The 27,801-nt window shown below is 44.2% G+C and overlaps 1 protein-coding gene across 4 annotated transcripts; it reads left to right on the forward strand.

The window, feature by feature from the left end:
* The first annotated feature begins 1,608 nt into the window (after positions 1-1,608).
* Positions 1,609-27,599, forward strand: LOC124115941 (glycosyltransferase 1 domain-containing protein 1-like). 4 transcript variants are annotated; one of them, XM_048385219.1, is made up of 13 exons: positions 1,609-1,714; positions 9,469-9,601; positions 10,280-10,428; positions 10,843-10,948; positions 15,090-15,141; positions 15,779-15,818; positions 16,126-16,290; positions 19,768-19,817; positions 20,229-20,275; positions 21,674-21,794; positions 22,317-22,415; positions 23,609-26,658; positions 27,365-27,599. In XM_048385219.1, exons 2-12 carry the CDS (start codon positions 9,528-9,530, stop codon positions 23,765-23,767), a joined length of 1,062 nt encoding a protein of 353 aa, XP_048241176.1. In that variant the 5' UTR covers positions 1,609-1,714; positions 9,469-9,527; the 3' UTR covers positions 23,768-26,658; positions 27,365-27,599. The 4 variants fall into 4 exon arrangements, with proteins under 4 accessions (XP_048241176.1, XP_048241177.1, XP_048241178.1 ...); XM_048385220.1 differs by having other exon boundaries at positions 1,623-1,771; XM_048385221.1 differs by lacking the exon at positions 1,609-1,714 and adding an exon at positions 8,893-9,127.
* The last annotated feature ends 202 nt before the right edge of the window (positions 27,600-27,801 follow it).

A 27,801-nucleotide genomic window follows, 5' to 3' on the forward strand; every position in this document is an offset into this window, starting at 1 on the left:
TCAATGCCATGTCAATACATTGTATGTACAAATTGTCTGTCATCTTGTGTTGAGTATCGTCCCTTGGTGGAACCAGGATTCGCTGGTCCTGGGCTCGAATCCCTGATTCACCCTGCTGATAATCCTTGATCTGACAGAATCCACCCCGTGCTCGTGGGTTTCACTGCAGTGATAAACATCAATACAACCTGTACACGTTCGGGCTTCCCTCCCACATTAAACTGACCCACCGTGATATAAGTGTAGCAGAGGCCCTAAACACTACTCACTTACTAAATCACTCACTCACTTCACGGGTTTCTATACACAACGTTCCGCCCGTGACGTCATGTCATTCACCGCTATGAGCAGTTCAAACTCCCATATAACAGTAAACACTGTCGCTTGGCAACACTTTATATCCGATACAATCGGTGAATATATAAATAGCAGGCCAGGCAAAAACGAACTCGTCATCAGGTGTTAGTGTACTGCAGCTGTTGACTGATAACCCAGCAGATACACCAACAGTATAGACTTGCCCAAGACTCATCCTCACGAAATAGAATAATGTCGGACAGTACCGATGAAACACCACTATAAAAAGTATTGTTTGAAAAAGAAATGAAATTCGAATATGGTTGGTGTCGATGTAAATAGCGACGACAGTTTTGTGACTTCACAATATACTTTACGTCATAACGGACTGCACGATGGCCGTTGCAGGGCAACGTGCGTGTTGCTCTCTTTCATTCGTCACCACTCGCATGATTCCGTAACCAACACATTCAGCTTGTCCCGGAAAGGGACGAGTTGGTCACGAATGGCTCGCTTTGTGTACATAACTGGTAGCGCGTGTAACATACGCATGACAGATACCGAATGAACATCACATTACACAAATCGAAAAATATTGTTACTTTTATACAGACTCTTAAACTTTGATAAAATATACACTTCAAGAATACACCGACCTACAGCAATCTACCTCAAGCTTTGTTACAGTAATTGTACTGCCCGTGAAACAGTCTCAGGCTCTGGCAATTTTTATATAAATAATATCTCAGAAACCGACTCGTCGTCACCAAACCTCACGAAGCGACATAAAATCTCCCTCCTTTGCGGTCTGACATTTGAGGGTGGTGCGTCCAAGGCTGTGAGCTGGGTGGATGAGGGGACTCAGATATGCAGTATTGCAGGAGATGGTATTAAAGGCAGAATTCGGCAAGTCTATCTTCATGGGTGGTATGCAGTACACGAGTTGTCTTGAATTGAGGTTTCCAGACAAGGACTGTAAACTGATAAAGCATTAATAGGTCACGAGTCCTGCATCGTTGTCCTAAAACTAGGACCAACTCATTGAAGGGATGAGTTATTTGGGGTAAAACCGTTTTGAATAGTAAGTCAGTAATAGCACAGAGTATCAGCTTGATATATGAGGAAAGTCCCTGTCAGGAATTATTACCGTAGTATTTCATATAGTAAGTTATCTCCAGGTGTGTCTCATTAGTTTCGAAAGGTATCAACTTAAACACTAAACATTTTACCAAAATCTTAAGATAAAAAATTAAGAAAAGTAAGATAGGGATTCGAGCCTGAAAGTATAGTACGGAAGCGAAATACGAGGGATAGACGAATCCAAGAGTGACGTCCCTTATATCCCCGACGTGACAGGCCGGTGCATTGATTCTGGTGATCATTAACAACAGCACGGGCAACAGCGCGGAGACTGCAGGTAACACAGGTGGTGGTAGATCTCCACAGCCTCTCATTCAAATAGGATTTTCATGTAGTAGGTACTTTATAAACTTCAATATTTCTCTGTGATGCGTGACGAATGAGGCGTGACTGATGGCTCCCCGCCCCGACTTCCTCCCACCGACTGTCAGACAGCTGATAGTGACAGATAGATAATCTTATATTATTATCTCAGCTAATATCGGGACGGTCATTACACACAGGTGAAGGGCGTGGCAAGTGTGATCTGAATTGATTATACCAGACCCTTACCCTGTTTATTGATTTAAAAAGACGAAATAAATACAGAGTACATATTTTAATCGATTTTCTAAAACGAATTTTGATTAATGTATTAATTTTTTTAATTTTTTTTCGTGTGTCGATAATGTCTTCATTTGAATCGTAGTAATTCATTTTCTAGTTTCATGATATTTTCTGATGTATTGTACAATGTCAAAATTATGCAGTCATTATTTATTTTCGATTTTGAAAACAAATGTCACAAGAAACATGAGATAGGGGTTTACATATTGATTGGATTTTTTGTATCGATAACAATAATGTCACTTTAAAAGTATCATCTTTATTGGTTTACAATAAAATTAATCATTCTTATATGTTTAGCAAAACTTATATGTTGCTTTGTTCATGTGTGTTAAATTCAAACCAACATTTTTTCAGGCTACACAGAATGTTCAGATTGAACAGATGAATTCTTCAAAAAACTAAATCTTCATCTATTATAACTAGTTAATGAAAACACATGCAATCTACCACTTATGCAATTCTGTCCAAAAAGTGCCTGTATGTTAACCCTTGGGTATTTGGGTGTGAAAAACACAATTTCGAATGCTGAGGTACAGCTACAGACAATACTTCAATTGTCAGTTTGTGAGATTGTGATATGCTATGAATGAATGAAAGAGAACTTTTTTATTTCAATACGCGGAACATGTTTACAGTGAGTTACCTTGGTCTCACATCCTATGCCGAGGTGACGTCGGGGGAGTGTGGGGCTCCAACCTATGAAACATGTCAGTGAGGCCTGAAGCTAGGCAGCATTGCAATAATGTTGTCTGAGTTTGAATCCTCCTTCACGTTGTTATACCTGGGTTCCAGTCACTTGTTATTTATCAAGAGTCAAAATCCACCATGTGTTTTCAAAGTGTGCCGGTATAGCTTTTGTCAACACCCATGCGCTTCTGGGTCCAATGGCGCTTGCAGTGGATGCTAGTTACATCCATTCCAAGTTCATATTGACATGGGATGGAATATTTGTATCCAGGAAGGCACGACAGAAATTTGATACCTGGATTCTGATTACATGAATAAATCATCATATCAGCTCAGATGCTGAATAACATCAGACGATCAGATCCTTGTACGGTTACCGTGGTTACATTTGATTCGGTTCTATAAAGAATGAGTGACTGAGTATGGTTTTACGCTGTTTTTAGCAAAATTTCAGCAATATCATGGCGGGGGACACCAGAAATGGGCCTCACACATTGTACCCATGTGGGACATCGAATCTGGGCCTTCGGCAGGACATGGTTCTATGATGATCTCTAAATCGTGAGAAACAACGCCTTATGTTGAAAGTAACAATCAGAAATAAAAACAAGATTCTGAATTTTGAATCAGAGTGACAGAGCTCCAGATAAGCTTTTGGTGTTGTGGGTATTTTACCCATGCATTTTAAAATCATTGGGTATCAGTAATTCTATCTGCGTATTCAAATTTCTGTTACCCACTAGTTTTTACACATGTGGGTATTTAAGTTGAATATTTAAAACACTATTCATCTAGTCCCTGCAAACTGGTGTCGTGTGGGTTCGAGAGCTTTATAGGACTCAAAAATACCACGATACTTCCACAAGAAAGTGTGATGGCAAATGATCATGATCTGACTGTCATCGTGGAGTTTGGCAAGGTTGACGGAATGCCAACTTATAATTTCAAAATAAGTTGCTCATTTGCTAATCGAATACGCAGGGTTACTTCACAATATTTTGATGATACGCACAAGTTTTATTTTTGTAGCGTATCTGTAATGTTCATTGCGTATTTGATACGCTTGGATTATATTTTACTGCGTATTTCTGCATTTCTGATGCGTATTTCACGCAGATACGCAGCTTATCTGGAGCTCTGAGTGAGTCCAGTTGCTTGAGGGAGGCTCCAGGGTTAGAAATTGGCACTCGTCCTGTAGTCCTTGCCAAACTGCCCACTAGTTAAGGGATCATAAGGACTAGTAGAAATTTACATTTTTTAAGGGCTTTGCTATATGTTATCATTATAAGGACTAGTATACTGAAAATGATAGTTTCTACTGCTGGAAGCCATTGTGACAGATGTTGGTTTTACAGACATGTGTTACACCGTGTTACAGTGTAGCGCCATCTGGTGCCAGGCAATCACTAAACAGGTACGGTGTTCTTTATGTAGGCAGTAAATGACAGTAATTGTGTTGCAACTTTTAACATGTACCTTACTTATTCCAACCATAATAGCAGCGTAATGACACAACGTCCTTTTTCATTAATCTTTACTTGCTATGAAAATCAATATTCCTCAGTTTTCCACTTGGTTTACTGCCACTTTGAACAATATTTTAGTTAAATAAATTCATGTCATTCATATTGACTTTGGTAAATATACTGAACAACAAAAGTTCCTGTGACATTGAATAAGATTTACTGCAAAGTTATCTTTTTTACCAAATCTGAAACAATTTCGGTCTGCAACAGATAAAAGACTCCTGTAAGTGTTCAAATGGTTTAATTTGCCATACTGACTTGCCCAAATGTCAATTTACAAATCAATAGCGTGTGTGTCCACCTCTGGTTGTGATGCAAGGAACACATATTCGTCTCATGGAATGGACCAGGCGTCGCACAAAGTCCTGTGGGATATCTGTCCATATCTGCTGGAGCATGTTTCGAAGTTCCTGGAGTGTCTGTGGAACACGTGGTTGACGTCGAAGGCGCCGATCCATCTCATCCCACATGTGCTCGATTGGTGAGAGATCAGGGGAGTGAGCTGGCCAGGGGATGACATTCACGTTGTTTTGTTGAAGAGAATCCTGAACAATATGAGGCCGGGCGTTGTCATGTTGAAAGGTAATGCCTGGGCCCTGACATGGCAAAAACGGTAGAACAACAGGGCCAATGATCTCGTCGCGGTAGCTCTGTCCATTGAGATTTCCCTCTACCACTATTAAACGGGTCTCTGTCTTGCTGTAATCCCACCCCATACCATAACACTGCCACCCCCGAACCGATCTTTTTCCATGACACAATGATTGACGTAACGTTCACCTTGACGTCGGTACACTCGAATCCTTCCGTGGTGAAAACAAGACTCGTCAGTGAATAGAACTTGTCCCCACTGCATGGCTGTCCAGCGTAGACACTGTCTGCACCACTGTAGACATGCTTGACGGTGGTTTCCTGTCAAAATGGGACGTCTGGCGGGTCTTCTGGCGACAATCCCTGCACATCTGAGGCGATGACGTACGGTTCCATACATGTACTACAATATTGAAAACCAAACTTTACTTGTTTGAAAAATACACTAAAATATTGGTGTCACAGGAACTTTTGTTGTTGAGTATACCGTGAACTCAGGTATGATGCTGTCAAACAAACAATGGTTCGAACCCACAGTCAACAGTTTCTGAATTGCTTAAGTGACACAAACATGCACAGCATGTGGGTGGGTGAAACTGCAGAAAGCACGGAGTGAGTGAGTGACTCAGTGAGTGAGTGGATGAGTGAGTGAGAGAAAATAGTGGAGTTGATGAATGAGTGAGTGACAATGGAGTGAGTGAAAGTGGTGAGTGGTGAGCGAGTGAGGCCAGTGGCTTAGAGAGTGGATGGTTGGTTGGGTGTAAGGGTTGGTTGCTTGGTTGGGTGTAAGGGTTGGTTGCTTGGTTGGGTGTAAGGGTTGGTTGGTTTAAGGTAAGGATTGGATGGTTGGTTGGGTGGAAGGGTTGGTTGTTGGGTGTGAGGGTTGGTTGGTTGTTGGATGTAAGGGTTGGTTGGTTGTTTGGTTGGGTGTAAGGGTTGGTTGCTTGGTTGGGTGTAAGGGTTGGTTGGTTTGTTGTTTAACGCCACACTCAACAATATTCCAGCTATATGAAGGCGGTCTGTAAAAAATCGAGTCTGGACCAGACAATACAGTGAATGACATCATGAGCATCGATCCACGCAATTGGGATCGATGACATGCGTCAACCAAGTCAGTGAACCTGACCATCCGATCACGTTAGTCGCCTTTTACGACAAGCATAGTCACCTTTTATGGCAAGCATGGGTTGCTGAAGATCTATTCTACCCCGAAATCTTCATGGGTCTGGTTGGTTGTTGGGTGTGAGGGTTGGTTGGTTGTTGGGTGTAAGGGTTGGTTGTTTGGTTTTGTGTAAGTGTTGGTTGGTTGTTGGGTGTGAGGCTTTGTTGGTTGTTTGGGTATAAGGGTACGTTGGTTGGCTGGGCATAAAGATTGGTTGGTTGGGTGTAAAGGTTGGTTGGTTTTTTGGGTGTTAGGGTTGGTTGGTTGGTTGGGTGTTAGGGTTGGATTGTTGGGTGTAAGGGTTGGTTGGTTGGGTGTAAGGGTTGGTCGGTTTGGGTGTTAGGGTTGGATGGTTGGGTGTAAGGGTTGGTTGGTTTGGTGTTAGGGTTGGTTGGTTTGGTGTTAGGGTTGGTTGGTTGGGTGTAAGGGTTTGTTGGGTGTTAGGGTTGGTTGGTTGGGTGTAAGGGTTGGTTGGTTGGGTGTAAGGGTTTGTTGGGTGTTAGGGTTGGTTGGTTGGGTATAAGGGTTGGTTGGGTGTTAGGGTAGGTTGGTTAGGTGTAAGGGTTGGTTGGGTGTTAGGGTTGGTTGGGTGTAAGGGTTGGTTGGTTGGGTGTAAGGGTTGGTTGGGTGTTAGGGTTGGTTGGTTGGGTGTAAGGGTTTGTTGGGTGTTAGGGTTGGTTGGCTGGAAGGATGGGCAGGTGGATGGGTAAGTCAGTAGTTGGAACTGCTTGTAGCATCAGTGTGTGTCAATGAGTGTCATGTTAATATAATATATGTGAATTCTGTGAAAAAACTGTTCTGAAATGATCAATTTTATTGATATTTAAAGAGCAATTACAATATGGTTACCACAGAGGAAGTATTGAACCTTTCCAGCTGACTAACGATTGTGTAGAACTTGATTTGTCTCTATAGACATCTCATGCAAAGTTCTGGTATAGTTGAGAAGGCTGGTGTAGATGATATTGGCAGCCTGTCGTGGATGAGTCGATGCCATCGAGGTCTGTGAGTAGCCCAGTATATTACAGTATCTGTGTTGAACAGATGTCTAGCAGGGCCGTGTGGTTTGTTGTACCTCTACCTTGACGTACATCAATCGTATTGGTTTTTGTTAATTTGTTCAAAATCTTACCAAAAATTGTTTTCTTCTGTAAGACGTCTGGCTCAAAATGTGGTCACGATATCTGTAACTGAAGAAGGAAGAGAGAATTGCCTGCTCTCAGGGAAAGACATAAAGAATGTGAAATTTGTGCTTATGTTAATATTTTGATTCCTGTAAATTTGCTTCGAACTTCTCCAGAATCAGGAGAACTATGATCTCCAGAATCTGATAATTTATTTCAATAATAGTTATTCCAGTCATGTATATGTATATCTACAATTTTAGTGACAAAATGCACAGTTGTGGTTACTGCAATTTCAAAAATATGTGTGGCAATACTTTTCATGCAGAAAACACGATAAAAATCTGCAAAGAGAATGTATTTTAAGTTTTGGGGACAGAGACAGAACCAGGTGAGCATTTTAGCTTGGAATTTTTTGCACTTTTCTATATATGACAGTGATGCTATATCTTTTGCATTACAATGTGAGATATGACGTCAAAATGATGATGTGCGGTGTAGAACGAAAGCTTAGCAAAGTTTGCTAGTTTTCTGTTAGGGGGTGCCCACCTCATGTTAGCTCACCAAGTTATATGCTTTCAATGCCTGTCACATGTTTGAGTGAAGTTTTATGGTGTAAACAAACTGCTTGATTATATACAGCGCCATATTTTGTTTCAAAGCTGTTGTCGGTCATTCTGTAATTCAGACTGACATCCCACTCAAAACACTGGACTCAGCCCGTCCTGCTTCACTCAGTATATTTGCTAACACCAAAGAGTTCGCGTTTTATTTAGTCATGTCAGGATGGAGATAAACATACTGTGTTTTCATTGTGGAGCTGGGTCACCTGTAGAGTTAAGTGAGCTAAATTTAACATTTGAAACCTCACACTGAGCGTTCTGTTCGAAATTCAATTTAGCGCGGTTAAATCTACAGGTAACCTAGCTCTTCATTTATAACATGGTATGTTAATGGCCTAATTGTTCACACATTTATATTACGGTGATAGTCATTTTCCATTCCTACTGAGGATCAACAACATTTATAGTGTCCTGGACACACAGGCCCACCTTTGAGGCCCGTGACAAGTGTGTCAGAGAGCGAACCAGTATGTGCGAGTTGCTAGCTGAAGCTTGATGGTTGGAGAATGTTGTCCATAATCGTTGTAATGACTTGTAAACTAGTTATAAATGTTATGTGTCTTTACTGACTGTGTTATGTAGTGACCACTTTTGTAAATGTGAGAAAGAGAGTCTCTTGACGTGACTTACATTAGATCAAATAGATTATGTGTATTTTTTGCTGATAATAATGTTGCCCAGTGTTTCTATAAGTGATTATTGGTATTTCAATAATTCTAATTGACAATTTACTCACAAAATATTGGCCTCTACCACTCAACCACCCACTCACTCAACCATTCAACCACTCACTCACTCACTCAACCACCCACTCACTCCACCACTCACTCATCAACTCGCATACTCATCATCACTCACTCACACACTCACTCACTCACTCACTCACTCACTCACTCACTCACTCACTCACTCACGCACTGGATTGTCTGGTCCAGGTTTGTTATTTACAGAGCAGCATCCTATAGGTGAGCACACTATTGCTGAGTGTTAATGATAAACACACAGAAACCCTCCTTATATTGAGAACATGCTATGTTGATCTTGACTATGACCTAGTCTACAGGCGTCAGATAACATGAGATAGGATTGCTTTGAAAGCTGGCACGAGTAGGTCACATGGGGTCAAACTGTGCTGACGTGCAAAACTGAATAGCGAGCTTTGGTCTACTTCTAAACGTTGCTCTAGCCTCCCCGGGTGTGAGTGGAGCGTGATCATTAGCTGGTGTCTCACTACTCCAGCAACACTTGTAGCAACATCAGCAGCAACATTACAGCAACATCTGCAGCAACATTACAGCAACTTGTTCCAGAAGTAACCAGCTGAGAAACACAGGAGAATCCTTGGATCCTTAGGCTTTCTGCTATGGTGTAAAAGTCACCAGTTTCTTGTTTCCACTTCTAACGTACGACTGAGGACTTTGTCCCTTTGACTTCAGGAGCTGATTATTTTTATGGCTTTTGTGGTTCAATATTTTGTTTGTTTGAATGTTTTGCTCTTTGATTTAGTATCTTTTAGTTTATTTTTGTGATATATTCCTTATTGGCTATGTTGACCATGGTTACACTTATACAGTATTTTAAACCATTTATTTGTTCTTGTTTTATGGTTGGAAAATATTGCCAATATGACAAGATTTTGACTCAATCACTCATAATTCTGAACATGTTATTCATGTCTTACGTCTTATAGTTGATATTGATTTAAACAGGTGCAATGTTTGCTTCAAGAATGAGAATTCAGCGGACTGAGAATGAGAGTTGACGGAGGATGCGCCTCACCCTCATCCTCCTTTCCCCGCTGCAGCGTCAGGGCGGCAACTTCTCCACCATCTCCAGAATCAGGTGAGCTTTCACCATCTCCAGAGTCAGGTGAGCTTTCACCATCTCCAGAATCAGGTGAGCTGCCATTAAAAAAACCCAGGTGAGCTGCAATCTTCAGAATGAGGTGAATTTTCACCATCTACAGAATCAGGTGAGCTTTCACCATCTCCAGAATCAGGTGAGCTTTCACCATCTCCAGATTCAGGTACGCTACCAGAATCAATAATCTGTCACTATCTCCAGCATTCGTATCTCCCTCTCTCCCCAGGTCTAACATGACCAGCCACCGGTGCCTCATGGACACCCCTCTCTGTCTCTCTCCCCCCTTGACCACACCCACTAACTCACTGTGTCGTTGCCTATCCCCAGTTCGTACCTGACCAGTCATGACCACCGGTGCCTCATGGACACCCCTCTCTCTCTCTCTCCCACTGACCACACCCACTAACTCACTGTGTCGTTGCCTATCCCCAGTTCGTACCTGACCAGTCATGACCACCGGTGCATCATGGACGACCCCTCTCTGTCTCTCTCCCCACTCCCACCGACCACACCCACTAACTCACTGTGTCGTTGCCTATCCCCAGTTCGTACCTGACCAGTCATGACCACCGGTGCCTCATGGACACCCCTCTCTGTCTCTCTCCCCACTCCCACGGACCACACCCACTAACTCACTGTGTCGTTGCCTATCCCCAGTTCGTACCTGACCAGCCATGGCCACCGGTGCCTCATGGAGGACCCCAAGATGTTCCAAACTGTGTCAGAGTTCCAGGCATTCCTGCACCACAAGAATGTCGACCTTGTCATTGGGATCCACGCCTACAGATCTGGCTGTCTTATCAGAGGTATACAACTTCACTTTGTTCTCTGTGATGAGCAGAACAGGTTCAGGGAGGGATGTAAGAAATATCAAATAGGAAATGTTGACCAGAAATGGCTACAGAGACAGTGTATAACATAAAGATAAATAACATGTTAGGTGAATGGCCAACTTTGACTTGTCACTTGCAGGTTGTTGGGCAACACAGCACCCAGTCACCATGGTTACACAGATTAACATCTTTCCATTGTCACACCATGCAAATCCCAGGAGGGAATCCGGGTTAGAATTGATTTCCATCAACCTATGCATTGTGTAGGAGGTGTTAGTCAGCATGTTTTGTAACCAGCACTATCAGTCACTGGTTTGTCTGGTCCAGACCTGATATGGTTCAATTATTGTGGTCAGGCAGCTGTTACCTTCTGTGTTTCTCTTCCAGCCAGCACCGTCCCCTCTATCCTCATCCTCGGGGGCACAGACATCAACGAGTTCTACAAGGACATCAACAAACTCTCCGTCATGACCGAGGCCGTCCACCATGCCAGGTGACTCCCCCGCAGTCTGTGACCACCGACCATTGAGAGTCCAGTATTACTAGTTGACCACCAACCATTGAGAGTCCAGTATTACTAGTTGACCACTGACCATTGAAAATCCAGTATTACTAGTTGACCACCGACCATTGAAAGTCCAGTATTACTAGTTGACCACTGACCATTGAAAGTCCAGTATTACTAGTTGACCACCAACCATTAAAAGTCCAGTATAACTAGTTGACCACTGACCATTGAAAGTCCAGTATTACTAGTTGACCACTGACCATTGAGAGTCCAGTATTACTAGTTGACCACTGACCATTGAAAGTCCAGTATTACTAGTTGACCACCAACCATTGAAAATCCAGTATAACTAGTTGACCACTGACCATTGAAAGTCCAGTATTACTAGTTGACCACTGACCATTGAAAGTCCAGTATTACTAGTTGACCACCAACCATTGAAAGTCCAGTATTACTAGTTGACAACTGACCATTGAAAGTCCAGTATTACTAGTTGGCCACTGACCATTGAAAGTCCAGTATTACTAGTTGACAACAGACCATTGAAAGTCCAGTATTACTAGTTGACCACTGACCAGTGATAGTTGACCACCGACCATTGAAAGTCCAGTATTACTAGTTGACCACTGACCAGTGATAGTTGACCACTGACCATTGCAAGTCCAGTATTACTAGTTGACCACCAACCATTGAAAGTCCAGTATTACTAGTTGACAACTGACCATTGAAAGTCCAGTATTACTAGTTGACCACTGACCATTGAAAGTCCAGTATTACTAGTTGACAACAGACCATTGAAAGTCCAGTATTACTAGTTGACCACCGACCATTGAAAGTCCTAGTTGACCACCGACCATTGAAAGTCCAGTACTACTAGTTGACCACCGACCATTGAAAGTCCAGTATTACTAGTTGACCACCGACCATTGAAAGTCCAGTATTACTAGTTGACCACCGACCATTGAAAGTCCAGTATTACTAGTTGACCACCAACCATTGAAAGTCCAGTATTACTAGTTGACCACTGACCATTGAAAGTCCAGTATTACTAGTTGACCACTGACCATTGAAAGTCCAGTATTACTAGTTGACCACCAACCATTGAAAGTCCAGTATAACTAGTTGACCACTGACCATTGAAAGTCCAGTATTACTAGTTGACCACTGACCATTGAGAGTCCAGTATTACTAGTTGACCACTGACCATTGAAAGTCCAGTATTACTAGTTGACCACCAACCATTGAAAATCCAGTATAACTAGTTGACCACTGACCATTGAAAGTCCAGTATTACTAGTTGACCACTGACCATTGAAAGTCCAGTATTACTAGTTGACCACCAACCATTGAAAGTCCAGTATTACTAGTTGACCACCGACCATTGAAAGTCCAGTATTACTTGTTGACCACCGACCATTGAAAGTCCAGTATTACTAGTTTGACCACTGACCATTGAAAGTCCAGTATTACTAGTTGACCACTGACCATTGAAAGTCCAGTATTACTAGCTGACCACTGACCATTGACAGTGCAGTATTACTAGTTGACCACTGACCATTGAAAGTTTAGTATTACTAGTTGACCACTGACCATTGAAAGTCCAGTATTACTATTTGACCACTGACCATTGAAAGTCCAATATTACTAGTTGACCACTGATCATTGAAAGTCCAGTATTACTAGTTGACCACTGACCATTGAAAGTTTAGTATTACTAGTTGACCACTGACCATTGAAAGTCCAGTATTACTAGCTGACCACTGACCATTGACAGTGCAGTATTACTAGTTGACCACTGACAGTTGAAAGTCTGTTGTTGAAATACTAGTTGACCACCGACAGTTGAAAGACTGTTGTTGAAATTACTAGTTGACCACTGACAGTTGAAAGACTGTTGTTGAAATACTAGTTGACCACTGACCATTGAAAGTCCATTATTACTAGTTGACCACTGACCATTGAAAGTCCAGTATTACTAGTTGACCATTGACCATTGAGAGTCCAGTATTACTAGTTGACCACTGACCATTGAAAGTTAAGTATTACTAGTTGACCACTGACCATTGAAAGTCCAGTATTACTAGCTGACCACTGACCATTGACAGTGCAGTATTACTAGTTGACCATTGACCATTGAGAGTCCAGTATTACTAGTTGACCACTGACCATTGAAAGTTTAGTATTACTAGTTGACCACTGACCATTGAAAGTCCAGTATTACTAGCTGACCACTGACCATTGACAGTGCAGTATTACTAGTTGACCACTGACAGTTGAAAGTCTGTTGTTGAAATACTAGTTGACCACTGACAGGTGAAAGACTGTTGTTGAAATTACTAGTTGACCACTGACAGTTGAAAGACTGTTGTTGAAATTTCGAGTTGACCACTGACCATTGAAAGTCCATTATTACTAGTTGACCACTGAGCATTGAAAGTCCAGTATTACTAGTTGACCACTGACCATTGAAAGTTTAGTATTACTAGTTGACCACTGACCATTGAAAGTCCAGTATTACTAGCTGACCACTGACCATTGACAGTGCAGTATTACTAGTTGACCACTGACAGTTGAAAGACTGTTTTTGAAATTACTAGTTGACCACTGACAGTTGAAAGACTGTTGTTGAAATACTAGTTGACCACTGACAGTTGAAAGACTGTTGTTGAAATACTAGTTGACCACTGACAGGTGAAAGACTGTTGTTGAAATTTTTAGTTGACCACTGACCATTGAAAGTCCATTATTACTAGTTGACCACTGACCATTGAAAGTCCAGTATTACTAGTTGACCACTGACCATTGAAAGTCCATTATTACTAGTTGACCACTGATGATATTTATGCTTGAATAGAGGCAACAGACATTCTTGGTCTCTAGTCTACCACTGAGAATAACAGAAGGCGTTGGTTGTTAATTAGCCATGCATATCCATGCTGTGAGTTTATGCGACTTGTTACATGCTTGTAGCGGCCATAAAATTTCCAAGTCCCATGATGGGATTCATACCACGTACCTTCTGATCCGAGGTCGGACGCCTTGTCCACATGACCAAAAAGGTTAACCCTTTCAGCAAGCTGACAAGGTAAGGACGTCATCTGTGGGATGACTCCGCACCCTGCTGCATACGAGCAGATGAACAGACACAAATAAGACGTCACCTAAAACAGCATTTAAGCAGAATTATTAAAACAATGTCTACTTACCAGTGTCAACATACCCGTCTGACTGACCAGAGGGAGTAAAAATATTTATTAGTACTGAATCGCTAATTTGTTTTGACTGGAGCCCTGATAGAAAAATCACAATAATGTTTGTGATTACATTTTCTCAAAGCCCTCAGTGCATTAACTTTTAACTTGTACAAACCCCCTTTTGTATGGCGCTCTCTTTCGAAAAGTTTTTGTCAAGATTAGTCAAAGATCAAGGTCAGCAATCATGTTTTTGTAAAATATGGAATATCATTGTCAATGTTTGGGGCATGGTCATCTCACCAGGCATAACATTTTATATTTTCATTCATCTTCACAAATCCTACCACAAGTACTGTTGGTGCCATGTCTGCTAAAGGTCAAGGTCGTCTTTGTGGTTATCGTGAAATGTTGTATGTGATTTTCCAGTTATTGTTCCGTTGTCGCTTGTTAAGTCCCAAGGCTTGCTTGGTAAATCCTAAGAAAGTTTCTTGATAAAGGTCAAGGTCTGGAAGTAATATTTTTGGACTGAAAGTGAAAAGGTGGTATTTGACGGCTTTCGGCACCTTCAGGAAATGGGGTGACAGAGCTGCTTCTGTTTTTGAAAGTGCTTGCAACAACTCAAGATAAATATTTCTTTACTGTATATTAAATCTTGATGTCATGTTGCAGTGAGAGAGGTGTATTGTTGCTGTGAGAGAGGTGTACTGTTGCTGTGAGAGAGGTGTACTGTTGCAGTGAGAGAGGTGTATTGTTGCTGTGAGAGATGTGTAGTGTTGCTGTGAGAGAGGTGTTGCTGTGAGAGAGGTGTACTGTTGCTGTGAGAGAGGTGTACTGTTGCTGTGAGAGAGGTGTACTGTTGCTGTGAGAGTGTTGTATTACTGCCAGTATATAAATATATATATCACATCACTGACTCACTCTCTGGTTTGCAGATATGTTGTGGTGTTCGGTCAGTCAATGTGGTCCAGAGCATCGTCTTTATGGGTGAGAAGGGACGCTGTTAACATAATTACACATCTAACTCTCCTCATCTCATGCTTCCTGGAAAATCTAACACACATATCTCAACTAATCCTTCTGTTACCATGGTAACAACATTTAAATGCTGATATCAATTCATGACTCGACGGTTGAACTAATGCTCTAAACGCTTCATGTATTTATTCTTGAAGAAACTTTTATTGTGATTAAAACAACAAACGTCTGATCTGTATCAAGTCAGCACAATCGTCTCTTCCTTGTTGTATAATCAATATATCATTGCTGGTAGCAGTATCTTTCTGATGGAAAGGGGGACATAGGGGAGGTGCTGCCATTATGAATGCGAGAAACCTAGGATCGTGGGTTCGAATCCTGGTTTGCCCTGAATATATATCAGCACCATACCTGTGCTCGTGGTTTTCACCTGAGTGGTAAACGTCTTGAGACTGGCATCACTCTGGCCGTTCCTCCCTCATCATGCCGCCACGCTGTGATGTAACTGATATACTGTACAAAGCTGCATCAAACTGAACTCACTCAAATGTTAGACTTTCTTTGTTGAGATTGTAACTATGATGACACGGATGAGCTGTGGGTGTGAAGGTGTTTTAATTGTGTTTATTATTATTGTTGTTCACAGCCAGAGATCCCAAGTAATAAAGTCAAAGAAATCAAACAAGGTTTGTATCTCCATACTTCTTGCACTTATCAGGGTCAGGTAACCTAGAGGTTCTAGTGTTTGATTGTCATCCTGAAGTCTTGTGTCCTCCATGTTGCAGCTGTGATAACCAAGCCCCCTCTGTTACAGCTGTGATAACTGAGCCCCCCTCTGTTGCAGCTGTGATAACTGAGCCCCCCTCTGTTGCAGCTGTGATAACCGAGCCCCCCTCTGTTGCAGCTGTGATAACCGAGCCTTCTTCTGTTAAAGCTGTGATAACCGACCCCCCTCTGTTACAGCTGTGATAACTGAGCCCCCCTCTGTTGCAGCTGTGATAACCGACCCTTCCTCCTCCTTCTGCCTGCTGCAGTACCTGAAGTCCAACAACCACATCCCTGCCGCAACTGCATCACTCCGTAACATCACTGTGTTTCTCCTCGTTGGTGGCATCAGGCCCGTCAAAGACCCAGTGTTTCTTATTGACAAGTTTTCAGGTAGGATACACGTAAGATTGAGAACCATCAAAACATGTCCACCCAATCTAGGTGATGAATGTGTCTGTGTGTCTACCTGTCTAGGCGATGAATGTGTCTGTGTGCATCTACCGGTCTAGGTGATGAATGTGTCTGTGTGTCTCCCTGTCTAGGTGATGAATGTGTCTATCTGTCTAGGTGATGAATGTGTCTGTGTGTGTCTACCTGTCAAGGTGATGAATGTGTCTGTGTGTCTACCTGTCTAGGTAATGAATGTGTCTGTGTTTCTACCTGTCAAGGTGATGAATGAGCCTGTGTGTGTCTACCTGTCTAGGTGATGAATATGTCTGTGTGTGTCTACCTGTCTAGGTAATGAATGTGTCTGTGTGTCTACATGTCTAGGTGATGAATATGTCTGTGTGTCTACCTGTCTAGGTAATGAATGTGTCTGTGTGTCTACCTGTCTAGGTGATGCATGTGTCTGTGTGTCTACCTGTCTAGGTGATGAATGTGTCATCTGTCTAGGTGATGAATGTGTCTGTGTGTCTACCTGTCTAGGTGATGAATGTGTCATCTGTCTAGGTGATGAATGTGTCTGTGTTTCTACCTGTCAAGGTGATGAATGTGTCTGTGTGTCTACCTGTCTAGGTGATGAATGTGTCTGTGTGTCTACCTGTCAAGGTGATGAATGTGTCTGTGTGCCTACCTGTCTAGGTGATGAATATGTCTGTGTGTGTCTACCTGTCTAGGTAATGAATGTGTCTGTGTGTCTACCTGTCTAGGTAATGAATGTGTCTGTGTTTCTACCTGTCAAGGTGATGAATGTGTCTGTGTGTCTACCTGTCTAGGTGATGAATGTGTCTGTGTGTCTACCTGTCTAGGTGATGAATGTGTCACCTGTCAAGGTGATGAATGTGTCTGTGTGTCTACCTGTCTAGGTGATGAATGTGTCATCTGTCTAGGTGATGAATGTGTCTGTGTTTCTACCTGTCAAGGTGATGAATGTGTCTGTGTGTCTACCTGTCTAGGTGATGAATGTGTCTGTGTGTCTACCTGTCTAGGTGATGAATGTGTCTGTGTGTCTACCTGTCTAGGTGATGAATGTGTCTGTGTTTCTACCTGTCTAGGTGATGAATGTGTCTGTGTGTCTACCTGTCTAGGTGATGAATGTGTCATCTGTCTAGGTGATGAATGTGTCTGTGTGTCTACCTGTCTAGGTGATGAATGTGTCTGTGTGTCTACCTGTCTAGGTGATGAATGTGTCTGTGAGTCTACCCGTCAAGGTGATGAATGAGCCTGTGTGTCTACCTGTCTAGGTGATGAATGTGTCTGTGTGTCTACCTGTCTAGGTGATGAATGTGTCTGTGTGTCTACCCGTCAAGGTGATGAATGAGCCTATTTCTACCTGTCTAGGTGATGAATGTGTCTGTGTATCTACCTGTCTAGGTGATGAATGTGTCTGTGTGTCTACCTGTCTAGGTGATGAATGTGTCTGTGTGTCAACCTGTCTAGGTGATGAATGTGTCTTGTGTGTCTACCTGTCTAGGTGATGAATGTGTTGGTGTGTCTACCTGTCTAGGTGATGAATGTGTCTGTGTTTCTACCTTTCAAGGTGAAGAATATGTCTTGTGTGTCTACCTGTCTAGGTGATGAATGTGTCTGTTTGTATGTCTACCTGTCTAGGTGATGAATGTGTCTGTGTGTCTACCTGTCTAGGTGATGAATGTGTCTGTGTGTCTACCTATCTAGGTGATGAATGTGTCTGTTTGTATGTCTACCTGTCTAGGTGATGAATGTGTCTGTTTGTATGTCTACCTGTCAAGGTGATGAATGTGTCTGTGTGTCTACCTGTCTAGGTGATGAATGTGTCTGTTTGTATGTCTACCTGTCTAGGTGATGTGTGTCTACCTGTCTAGGTGATGAATGTGTCTGTGTGTCAACCTGTCTAGGTGATGAATGTGTCTTGTGTGTCTACCTGTCTAGGTGATGAATGTGTTGGTGTGTCTACCTGTCTAGGTGATGAATGTGTCTGTGTTTCTACCTTTCAAGGTGATGAATATGTCTTGTGTTTCTACCTGTCTAGGTGATGAATGAGCCTGTGTGTGTCTACCTGTCTAGGTGATGAATATGTCTGTGTGTGTCTACCTGTCTAGGTAATGAATGTGTCTGTGTGTCTACCTGTCTAGGTGATGCATGTGTCTGTGTGTCTACCTGTCTAGGTGATGAATGTGTCATCTGTCTAGGTGATGAATGTGTCTGTGTGTCTACCTGTCTAGGTGATGAATGTGTCATCTGTCTAGGTGATGAATGTGTCTGTGTTTCTACCTGTCAAGGTGATGAATGTGTCTGTGTGTCTACCTGTCTAGGTGATGAATGTGCCTGTGTGTCTACCTATCTAGGTGATGAATGTGTCTGTGTGTCTACCTGTCTAGGTGATGAATGTGTCTGTGTGTCTACCTGTCTAGGTGATGAATGTGTCTGTGTTTCTACCTTTCAAGGTGATGAATATGTCTTGTGTGTCTACCTGTCTAGGTGATGAATGTGTCTGTTTGTATGTCTACCTGTCTAGGTGATGAATGTGTCTGTGTGTCTACCTGTTTAGGTGATGAATGTGTCTGTGTGTCTACCTGTCAAGGTGATGAATGTGTCTGTGTGTCTACCTGTCTAGGTGATGAATGTGTCTGTGTGTCTACCTGTCAAGGTGATGAATGTGTCTGTGTGTCTACCTGTCTAGGTGATGAAGGAGCCTGTGTTTCTACCTATCTAGGTGATGAATGTGTCTTGTGTGTCTACCTGTCTAGGTGATGAATGTGTATGTTTGTATGTCTACCTGTCTAGGTGATGAATGTGTCTGTGTGTCTACCTGTCTAGGTGATGAATGTGTCTGTGTGTCTACCTGTCAAGGTGATGAATGTGTCTGTGTGTCTACCTGTCTAGGTGATGAATGTGTCTTGTGTGTCTACCTGTCTAGGTGATGAATGTGTTGGTGTGTTTACCTGTCTAGGTGATGAATGTGTCTGTGTGTCTACCTGTCTAGGTGATGAATGTGTCTGTGTTTCTACCTTTCAAGGTGATGAATGTGTCTTGTGTGTCTACCTGTCTAGGTGATGAATGTGTTGGTGTGTCTACCTGTCTAGGTGATGAATGTGTTGGTGTGTCTACCTGTCTAGGTGATGAATGTGTCTGTGTGTCTACCTGTCTAGGCGAAAATGTGTCTGTGTGTCTACCTGTGGACAACGAGTCTGGACTAACGGGCTCTTTGATATGCATCTAGGGACAGTGGGGTAGCCCAGTGGTTTAAGTGTTCGCTCATCACACTGAGGACCCGGGATCAGTTCCAAACTTTGGTACAATGAAGCCCATTTCTGGTGTCCCCTGCCATTTTATTGCTGGAATATTGGTTAAAGCAGTGCAAAACTCACTTTAATATGTATGACATTTTCTGAGAAACAACATCAAGTAAATATAGAGGTACATCGTGAACTGTTTTGCTTCCAGAGTGGCACAGAGAGGACAGCTCAGTGTATTATGTGATCATTGGTCCCAAGGTGAGTCTGACAGGAAGTACCAGAATTTTCACGCACCATAGCATCTGCAACTGCAGTTGTGTGGTGTTCAAAGTATGGGCTGTAGGGTAGCCATGTGGTTAAAGCGTTCGCTTGTCACGCCGAAGACGCAGGTTCGATTCCTCACATGGTTACAATATGTGAAGCCTATTTCTGGTGTCCCCACCGTGATATTGCTGGAATATAGAGCGTAAAACTATAGTCACTCACTCGAATAACAGAGACTCAGAGGTGGAGTGTGTCACAGAGTGCAGGCACAGTGTATATCTGTGTAGGAATGCCTACTGTCCCAAAACGCAGTATTCACCCAGATTTCTGTGATGTTTGATTGGCTGTACTTGCTGCCTGCGAGATCCGGCAACTGTTCCTCATGTTTGTGTGTCTGTTTTTTAGATTGATGCTGAATACTTTGAAGAAACGTTCTGGCCAGCTGTGAAACAGTAAGTTAAAGTAGTGATGATCGTCTTATGTATTGACAGTGTGTAAAGTTTGGTAATTTACAGGACACATGAGTGAGTGTGATCAGCCATCTTATCTGTAGTCATCCATTGGGGACCAGGTTGACATGGGACGAGTGATTGTCATAGGACTTGGCTTGGAGAGGGTGGTCAGGCTTGCTTGATTGCATGCCATCGTACTCCGACAATGTTGGACATCATTGGTAACTGAATCACTGAAGACCAGACTACATTATTTACAGTTGACTGCCTCCGTGGTCTTGTAGAGTGTCTGCGCAGAGAGCGGAAGGTCCGGGGTTCGATCCCCGGCAGTGTCGTACCAAAAGACATTAAAAGATGGTACTTGTTGTTACCCTGTCTGGCGCTTGGCATTAAGGGGCTAAAACAAGGACTGGTCGGCTCGGAGTCTGTATACTGTGTCTGAGTGGGGTGTTCATGTTAAACTGCAGCATGGTATCTCAGTGGGCTAGCACTATGAATCGGCAGCAGTCCGGACTAGTCCAAGCAGCCATACACACACAGACACGTACATGCACGTTGCTATATAAGTGCATTAATCTTGGATGCGACGTTAATCCCCATTTCACCTCACCTTGTTTACAGTCAGCCGTGATGTGGCTGGAGTACTGCTGACTCAGCATTTAACTACAAACAATCCTACTTGTCATCAACTGTGAAAACATAATCAAAACTCAAGGCTGTTGCTTGGAAATGAATGCATTGTTTATAGAGCCTCACCTTCCCGAGGCAAGGAGGGGCGGTCAGGTAGCCTAGTGGTTTAAGCTTCGCTCGTCATGCCGAAGACCCGGGTTCGATTCCCGACATGGGTACAATGTGTGAAGCCCATTTCTGGTGTCCCCCGCCTTGATATGGCTGGAATATTGCTAAAAGCGGCGTTAAACCATACTCACTCACTCAATCCCAAGGCAAGGGAGTTAACTGACTATAAAAGTCCAGTTTCCACCCTTGGCGAACTTGGCTGGAATTATATCTTGTCTGGACTAACAAGTCTTTGCATGGTCCAATCAAAATCACGTAACACAATCAACAACCGGTTAGTAAACTGCCTTGCAGATTTCGGTCGCATGCAGGATTTGCAAAGCATTTGTGCCGCTAAACTCGGCGTCAACAGACTGGTGACCAATGGCCATCTGGAACTCTGGACTATCATTGAGCAGGATGAACTACAGATGCATCTCACGACTGTTGTACTGAAATCTTGCAAATGGTCTTGAAGGTGGTCAAACCTCATTAAGTTCAAAACTTGAATTCTTTAGATAATTTTGAAAACTGCTTCTCCAATTTGTACATTATTGCCGACTCCCCGACAGTGACAGTGAGAGGCTGGAATCAGGCACAGATTATGTATTTGATGTTCAGGTCCTCAGGTGTCATCTACATCCCCGGGCTTTCAAAAGAAGACACCCATGCAGCTATGAGAGACTGCTTCTCATTGGTCAATTCTTCTAAGAGTGAAGGAATGTCATTGGCTGTTCTTGAGGTATGGCAGGTCTTTCTTTATTTTCATTTGGTTTACGGAAGAATTATTATGTTGTGTTCACGTGCCTTTAAATCCACCGCTCACCTGATCACGTCATTGTTGTCTGACAGGGTCCCGAGTCTCCCATTACAAGTCCCAGTGACTTTCTCCTGCTTTCTTTCTATCAACTATAGGGCTTGCTAAAAAGATTGATAATCAGAATTATACTTAATGGGAAGAAATATTAATGATGATCAATATGAAGATTGTGTCATCCATTATATCTTTCATAATCAATTGTGATGAAATAAAGTGTATTGTCAATCATGTCAACTGACAAAGAAGGAAAGCAACTGTTCCTGTTATAACACTTATGTCCACAAAGTATTCCATGCGTAAATGTTCACCAGCGGCATGAAGTGGGTTGATTTCTTTTGGACGTTTTTGCATATTTGCAAAGTTACTTCTCTGATATATTAGCACGCACGCACGCACCCACCCATCCACTCACTCACTCACCACTGTGATCCTGTTCCTTGACAGGCGATGGATATGGGAATCCCGGTGCTGGCCCGCAGAGTGACCGGGAACCAGGATCTTGTCCAGGACCGGAAGACCGGCCTGCTGTATGACACGCCCCAGGTAGGTGGCGCCTCCTGGATTGTTCCCAGACAAGGTTTCAATATTCAGGCATTTCCATGGACGTGAGAGTGAATGTGTCTTTACGTTTCCTCAATATCACAACAGGGGACACAAGAAATGGGCGTCTCACCTTGCACCCATGTGGGGAATCAAACCCAGGTCTTTGGCGAAACGAGTGAACACTTGACCTACTTGTCTAGCCCCCTGCCCCTCCTTGGTGGTAGCAAGGAAATTAATTAAACAGACAAACCTGTAGGGATTCCAGCTGAGGGCCGGCTGAGGTCCAGCTGAGGGCTGGCTGAGGTCCAGCTGAGGGCCGGCTGAGGTCCGGCTCTGTTCTGGCTGAGGTCCGGCTGAGGTCCGGCTGAGGTCCGGCTGAGGTCCGGCTGAGGTCCGGCTGAGGGCTGGCTGAGGTCCGGCTGAGGTCCAGCTGAGGGCCGGCTGAGGTCCGGCTGATGTATGGCTGAGGGCTGGCTGAGGGCCGGCTGAGGTCTGGCTGAGGTCCGGCTGAGGTCTGGCTGAGGTCCGGCTGAGGTCCGGCTGAGGTCCTGCTGAGGTCTGGCTGATGTCTGGCTGAGGTCCGGCTGTCTGGCTGAGGTCCGGCTGAGGTCCGGCTGAGGTCCGGCTGATGTCTGGCTGAGGTCTGGCTGAGGTCCGGCTGAGGTCCGGCTGATGTCTGGCTGAGGTCCGGCTGAGGTCTGGCTGAGGTCCGGCTGAGGTCTGGCTGAGGTCCGGCTGATGTCTGGCTGAGGTCTGGCTGAGGTCTGGCTGAGGTCTGGCTGAGGTCTGGCTGAGGTCCGGCTGTCTGGCTGAGGTCCGGCTGAGGTCTGGCTGAGGTCCGGCTGAGGTCCGGCTGAGGTCTGGCTGAGGTCCGGCTGAGGGCCGGCTGAGGTCCGGCTGAGGTCTGGCTGAGGTCTGGCTGAGGTCCGGCTGAGGTCTGGCTGAGGTCTGGCTGAGGTCCGGCTGAGGTCCGGCTGAGGTCCGGCTGAGGGCTGGCTGAGGTCTGGCTGAGGTCTGGCTGAGGTCTGGCTGAGGTCCGGCTGAGGTCTGGCTGAGGTCACATACACAAGAGTTTATACTCGGGGTGCAGCGAGGCCGATAATATTGTTTTGTAATCCTGTGTAGATGCAGCTTGTAGAGTGCAGCTACGTGTATATTTTCAGCTGCTAATGTTTTCAGAATTCTTTTTGCAGGAATTTGTGCTACAGGCTCGCTCCATCATGTCCACTCCTGAACAGAGGGAGCAGATTGTTGCAAGGGCGAGGGCCCAGGTGGCCCAACACCACTGCTACGAGGCGGAGGGACACGCCTACATGTCACTGGTCAGGACAGCCTTGTCTGAGCCGTGTTGATCTCACTCTAACATTCACATGTGTGACAAACCACGAGGGACCTCATGGGTGAAAAATCACATATAGACTTTTTATTATATTTTAAAACTACAGCATCTCCGGTACAGAAAATTACAATTCACAAGCTTCAATTCATATTTATTACAGAGATACATGGCATCACACATAGCGATCTTCACTGACGTAAGTTGACGTCAAACGTCTTTATGACATCTGAGTACAATTGTATCCTGGCAACCATAAGGTCCCTTTGCTCCGGCTGGGTCACGTATACAGTTGACAAGAAACAAAAATGAGGGGGGTGTTTACCATTTATGAGGCTTTTTCCTCAAAGGTTTTGTCGTGTCAAGTCCACTCATTACCCAGTGAAACAGTCATGAAAATTTACATTGAAAGACCATGACATCAATATTGTAAAATATTTATTTTGCTCATAGATGTACAACGAGTTGACAAGTTTTGGTGAATTGCAATATCTAAGCTTTAACCTGTTTACATATGGTCACTGCTGTTGATGACAGATTGGAGATCAGGGGTTCAAAATTGTTTGGTTGAGGAAAGATGCAGAAGTTTGTTGAACATTGTAACATTATTAACAGATACGAGACACCCCACAAATGCAATAAGATATTTTCAGTTGAAAAATTATTGTGGGTTATTTCCAAAAATATGTTCCATTTAATGACTTTTCACTGTCAGAAAGCTGATCAGCGAGTTAAAGGGTCGTCATACTTCGGTTTTGTTGTAGGACATCCTATTGCTTTAACTGACCAATCAGACTGGAGAGGCAGTGTGCAGGTATTAGCGTGACTTGATGGTGAACACATTGTACGTGATGTAACTGTCTCAACTATGAAATCCAGTCAGCGTAGATCGCTGTTACAGACCGTTGTCATGTAACTGGAATATTGGTGAGTGTGGCGTTAAACAACAAACAAACAAACTTTGTGGATGCAAGATGCTCAAGGGAAACACAGGTACCATGTAGCTTTACAGATCAGAAAACCTGAGATTTTTTCAATTGTATTTGTACTGTTACGTTTTCAGTATGTATAAATATATTTTTCAATGTTATAAAAATATATTTTTTCCGATAGACATGTTACAATCTGATCTATGTGTGGTATTGTTTAAGAAGATATTGTACATTCACAAGACAACTAGAGAATCCTTGCCAACACTGACCCAGCACCCTCTGTGTCATAGTGTGATAGTTGTTGGATCTTTACAGTGATATGGTCTTGACCGACGAGACTAGAATCTTAACTTTACAAAGAAAGTGTTATCTCAAATTTTACACTTGTTACATTTGACCACTTTCTAAATGACATTGTGTGTGCATAGGATTGGGGGGTCAGGCTCGCTGACCGGGCTACCTGTCATTGGATCCATCTTGCGTAGAACTATGCTCATGATGTCAATCACTGGTTTGTCTGGTCCAGGCTCAGATGATTACAGACCGATGTCATGTAGCTGGAATGTTGCTGAGTGTGGCTGAAAACAACAAACAAACAAACAAACGATGATAAGGTTCATCACATGAGTTCAGGGTAGCCTATTTTACTGTTGTGTCCAGGGTTAGTTTACATTATCACTTACACAGTTTATGTCCATCTCGTGCTGTGGGCAATGTATAATGACAGATGTGACCTATAAAAATGATTGTCAAGAGCCAGCAAATAAACTTAATTCAATAAACGTTCTGGGGTATGTCTCATAACTAAAGGAATACAATTTTTTATCCAACATCAAACTTTTGACCTAACCCCTCAATGGTTTTCATTACGATGATTATGGTACGTGGATTAAGTGGAAAACAATCAAAGTCTGTAGTTACCGCTACACATAGATCACATCCCATTACTGGCCACGTGAGAACAACCTTTCATCCGTCCAATCAGAGCGTCGCATACCAGATCGAGAAACTGGTAGTCTAAATGTGTTTTCTGATCTTGCAACCTTGAAAAGGTTAACATGGGGTATTCCGGACGGCAAAATCATCGCCTAAATCTCGCTTCAATAGCATAAACATTTCAAATGGAAGAGTCTTCCCATTGCCTGTGGCAGGCACTGCATACAACCTAGGCCGTCAGTAAGACATTGCCCGTGGCAGGCACTGCATACAATCTAGGCCGTGGCAGGCACTGCATACAATCTAGGCCGTCAGTATGAGATTGCCCGTGGCAGGCACTGCCATACAATCTAGGCCGTCAGTATGACATTGCCCGTGGCAGGCACTGCATACAACCTAGGCCGTCAGTATGACATTGCCCGTGGCAGGCACTGCATACAATCTAGGCTGTCAGTAAGACATTGCCCGTGGCAGGCACTGCCATACAATCTAGGCCGTCAGTATGACATTGCCCGTGGCAGGCACTGCATACAACCTAGGCCGTCAGTATGACATTGCCCGTGGCAGGCACTGCATACAATCTAGGCCGTCAGTAAGACATTGCCCGTGGCAGGCACTGCATACAATCTAGGCCGTCAGTAAGACATTGCCCGTGGCAGGCACTGGTACAATCTAGGCCGTCAGTAAGACATTGCCCGTGGCAGGCACTGGTACAATCTAGGCCGTCAGTATGACATTGCCCGTGGCAGGCACTGCATACAATCTAGGCCGTCAGTAAGACATTGCCCGTGGCAGGCACTGGTACAATCTAGGCCGTCAGTATGACATTGCCCGTGGCAGGCACTGCATACAATCTAGGCCGTCAGTAAGACATTGCCCGTGGCAGGCACTGGTACAATCTAGGCCGTCAGTAAGACATTGCCCGTGGCAGGCACTGCATACAATCTAGGCCGTCAGTAAGACATTGCCCGTGGCAGGCACTGGTACAATCTAGGCCGTCAGTAAGACATTGCCCGTGGCAGGCACTGGTACAATCTAGGTTGTCAGTATGACATTGCCCGTGGCAGGCACTGCATACAATCTAGGCCGTCAATAAGACATTGCCTGTGGCAGGCACTGGTACAATCTAGGCCGTCAGTAAGACATTGCCCGTGGCAGGCACTGCATACAATCTAGGCCGTCAGTAAGACATTGCCCGTGGCAGGCACTGGTACAATCTAGGCCGTCAGTAAGACATTGCCCGTGGCAGGCACTGGTACAATCTAGGCCGACAGTATGACATTGCCCGTGGCAGGCACTGCATACAATCTAGGCCGTCAGTAAGACATTGCCCGTGGCAGGCACTGGTACAATCTAGGCCGTCGGTAAGACATTGCCCGTGGCAAGCACTGGTACAATCTAGGCCGTCGGTAAGACATTGCCCGTGGCAGGCACTGGTACAATCTAGGCCGTCGGTAAGACATTGCCCGTGGCAGGCACTGGTACAATCTAGGCCGTCAGTATGACATTGCCCGTGGCAGGCACTGGTACAATCTAGGCCGTCGGTAAGACATTGCCCGTGGCAGGCACTGGTACAATCTAGGCCGTCAGTATGACATTGCCCGTGGCAGGCACTGGTACAATCTAGGCCGTCAGTAAGACATTGCCCGTGGCAGGCACTGGTACAATCTAGGCCGTCAGTAAGACATTGCCCGTGGCAGGCACTGGTACAATCTAGGCCGTGGCAGGCACTGCATACAATCTAGGCCGTCAGTAAGACATTGCCCGTGGCAGGCACTGGTACAATCTAGGCCGTCAGTATGACATTGCCCGTGGCAGGCACTGGTACAATCTAGGCCGTGGCAGGCACTGGTACAATCTAGGCCGTGGCAGGCACTGGTACAATCTAGGCCGTCGGTAAGACATTGCCCGTGGCAGGCACTGGTACAATCTAGGCCGTCAGTAAGACATTGCCCGTGGCAGGCACTGGTACAATCTAGGCCGTGGCAGGCACTGGTACAATCTAGGCCGTCAGTATGACATTGCCCGTGGCAGGCACTGGTACAATCTAGGCCGTGGCAGGCACTGGTACAATCTAGGCCGTCAGTATGACATTGCCCGTGGCAGGCACTGGTACAATCTAGGCCGTCAGTAAGACATTGCCCGTGGCAGGCACTGGTACAATCTAGGCCGTGGCAGGCAC

This window comes from Haliotis rufescens, unplaced genomic scaffold, assembly GCF_023055435.1.
Source record: "Haliotis rufescens isolate VD_foot unplaced genomic scaffold, xgHalRufe1.0.p SCAF_56, whole genome shotgun sequence".
In the NCBI taxonomy this organism is placed as follows: Eukaryota; Metazoa; Mollusca; class Gastropoda; order Lepetellida; family Haliotidae; genus Haliotis; species Haliotis rufescens.

Excerpts from the sequence above, each read along its gene's own strand:
- LOC124115941 (XM_048385219.1), top strand. The coding sequence starts at position 9,528 with ATGCGCCTCACCCTCATCCTCCTTTCCCCGCTGCAGCGTCAGGGCGGC. Across the intron at positions 10,429-10,842 it reads ATCTGGCTGTCTTATCAGAG|CCAGCACCGTCCCCTCTATC; the intron begins GTATACAACTTC and ends TTTCTCTTCCAG. Across the intron at positions 21,795-22,316 it reads TGTCATTGGCTGTTCTTGAG|GCGATGGATATGGGAATCCC; the intron begins GTATGGCAGGTC and ends GTTCCTTGACAG.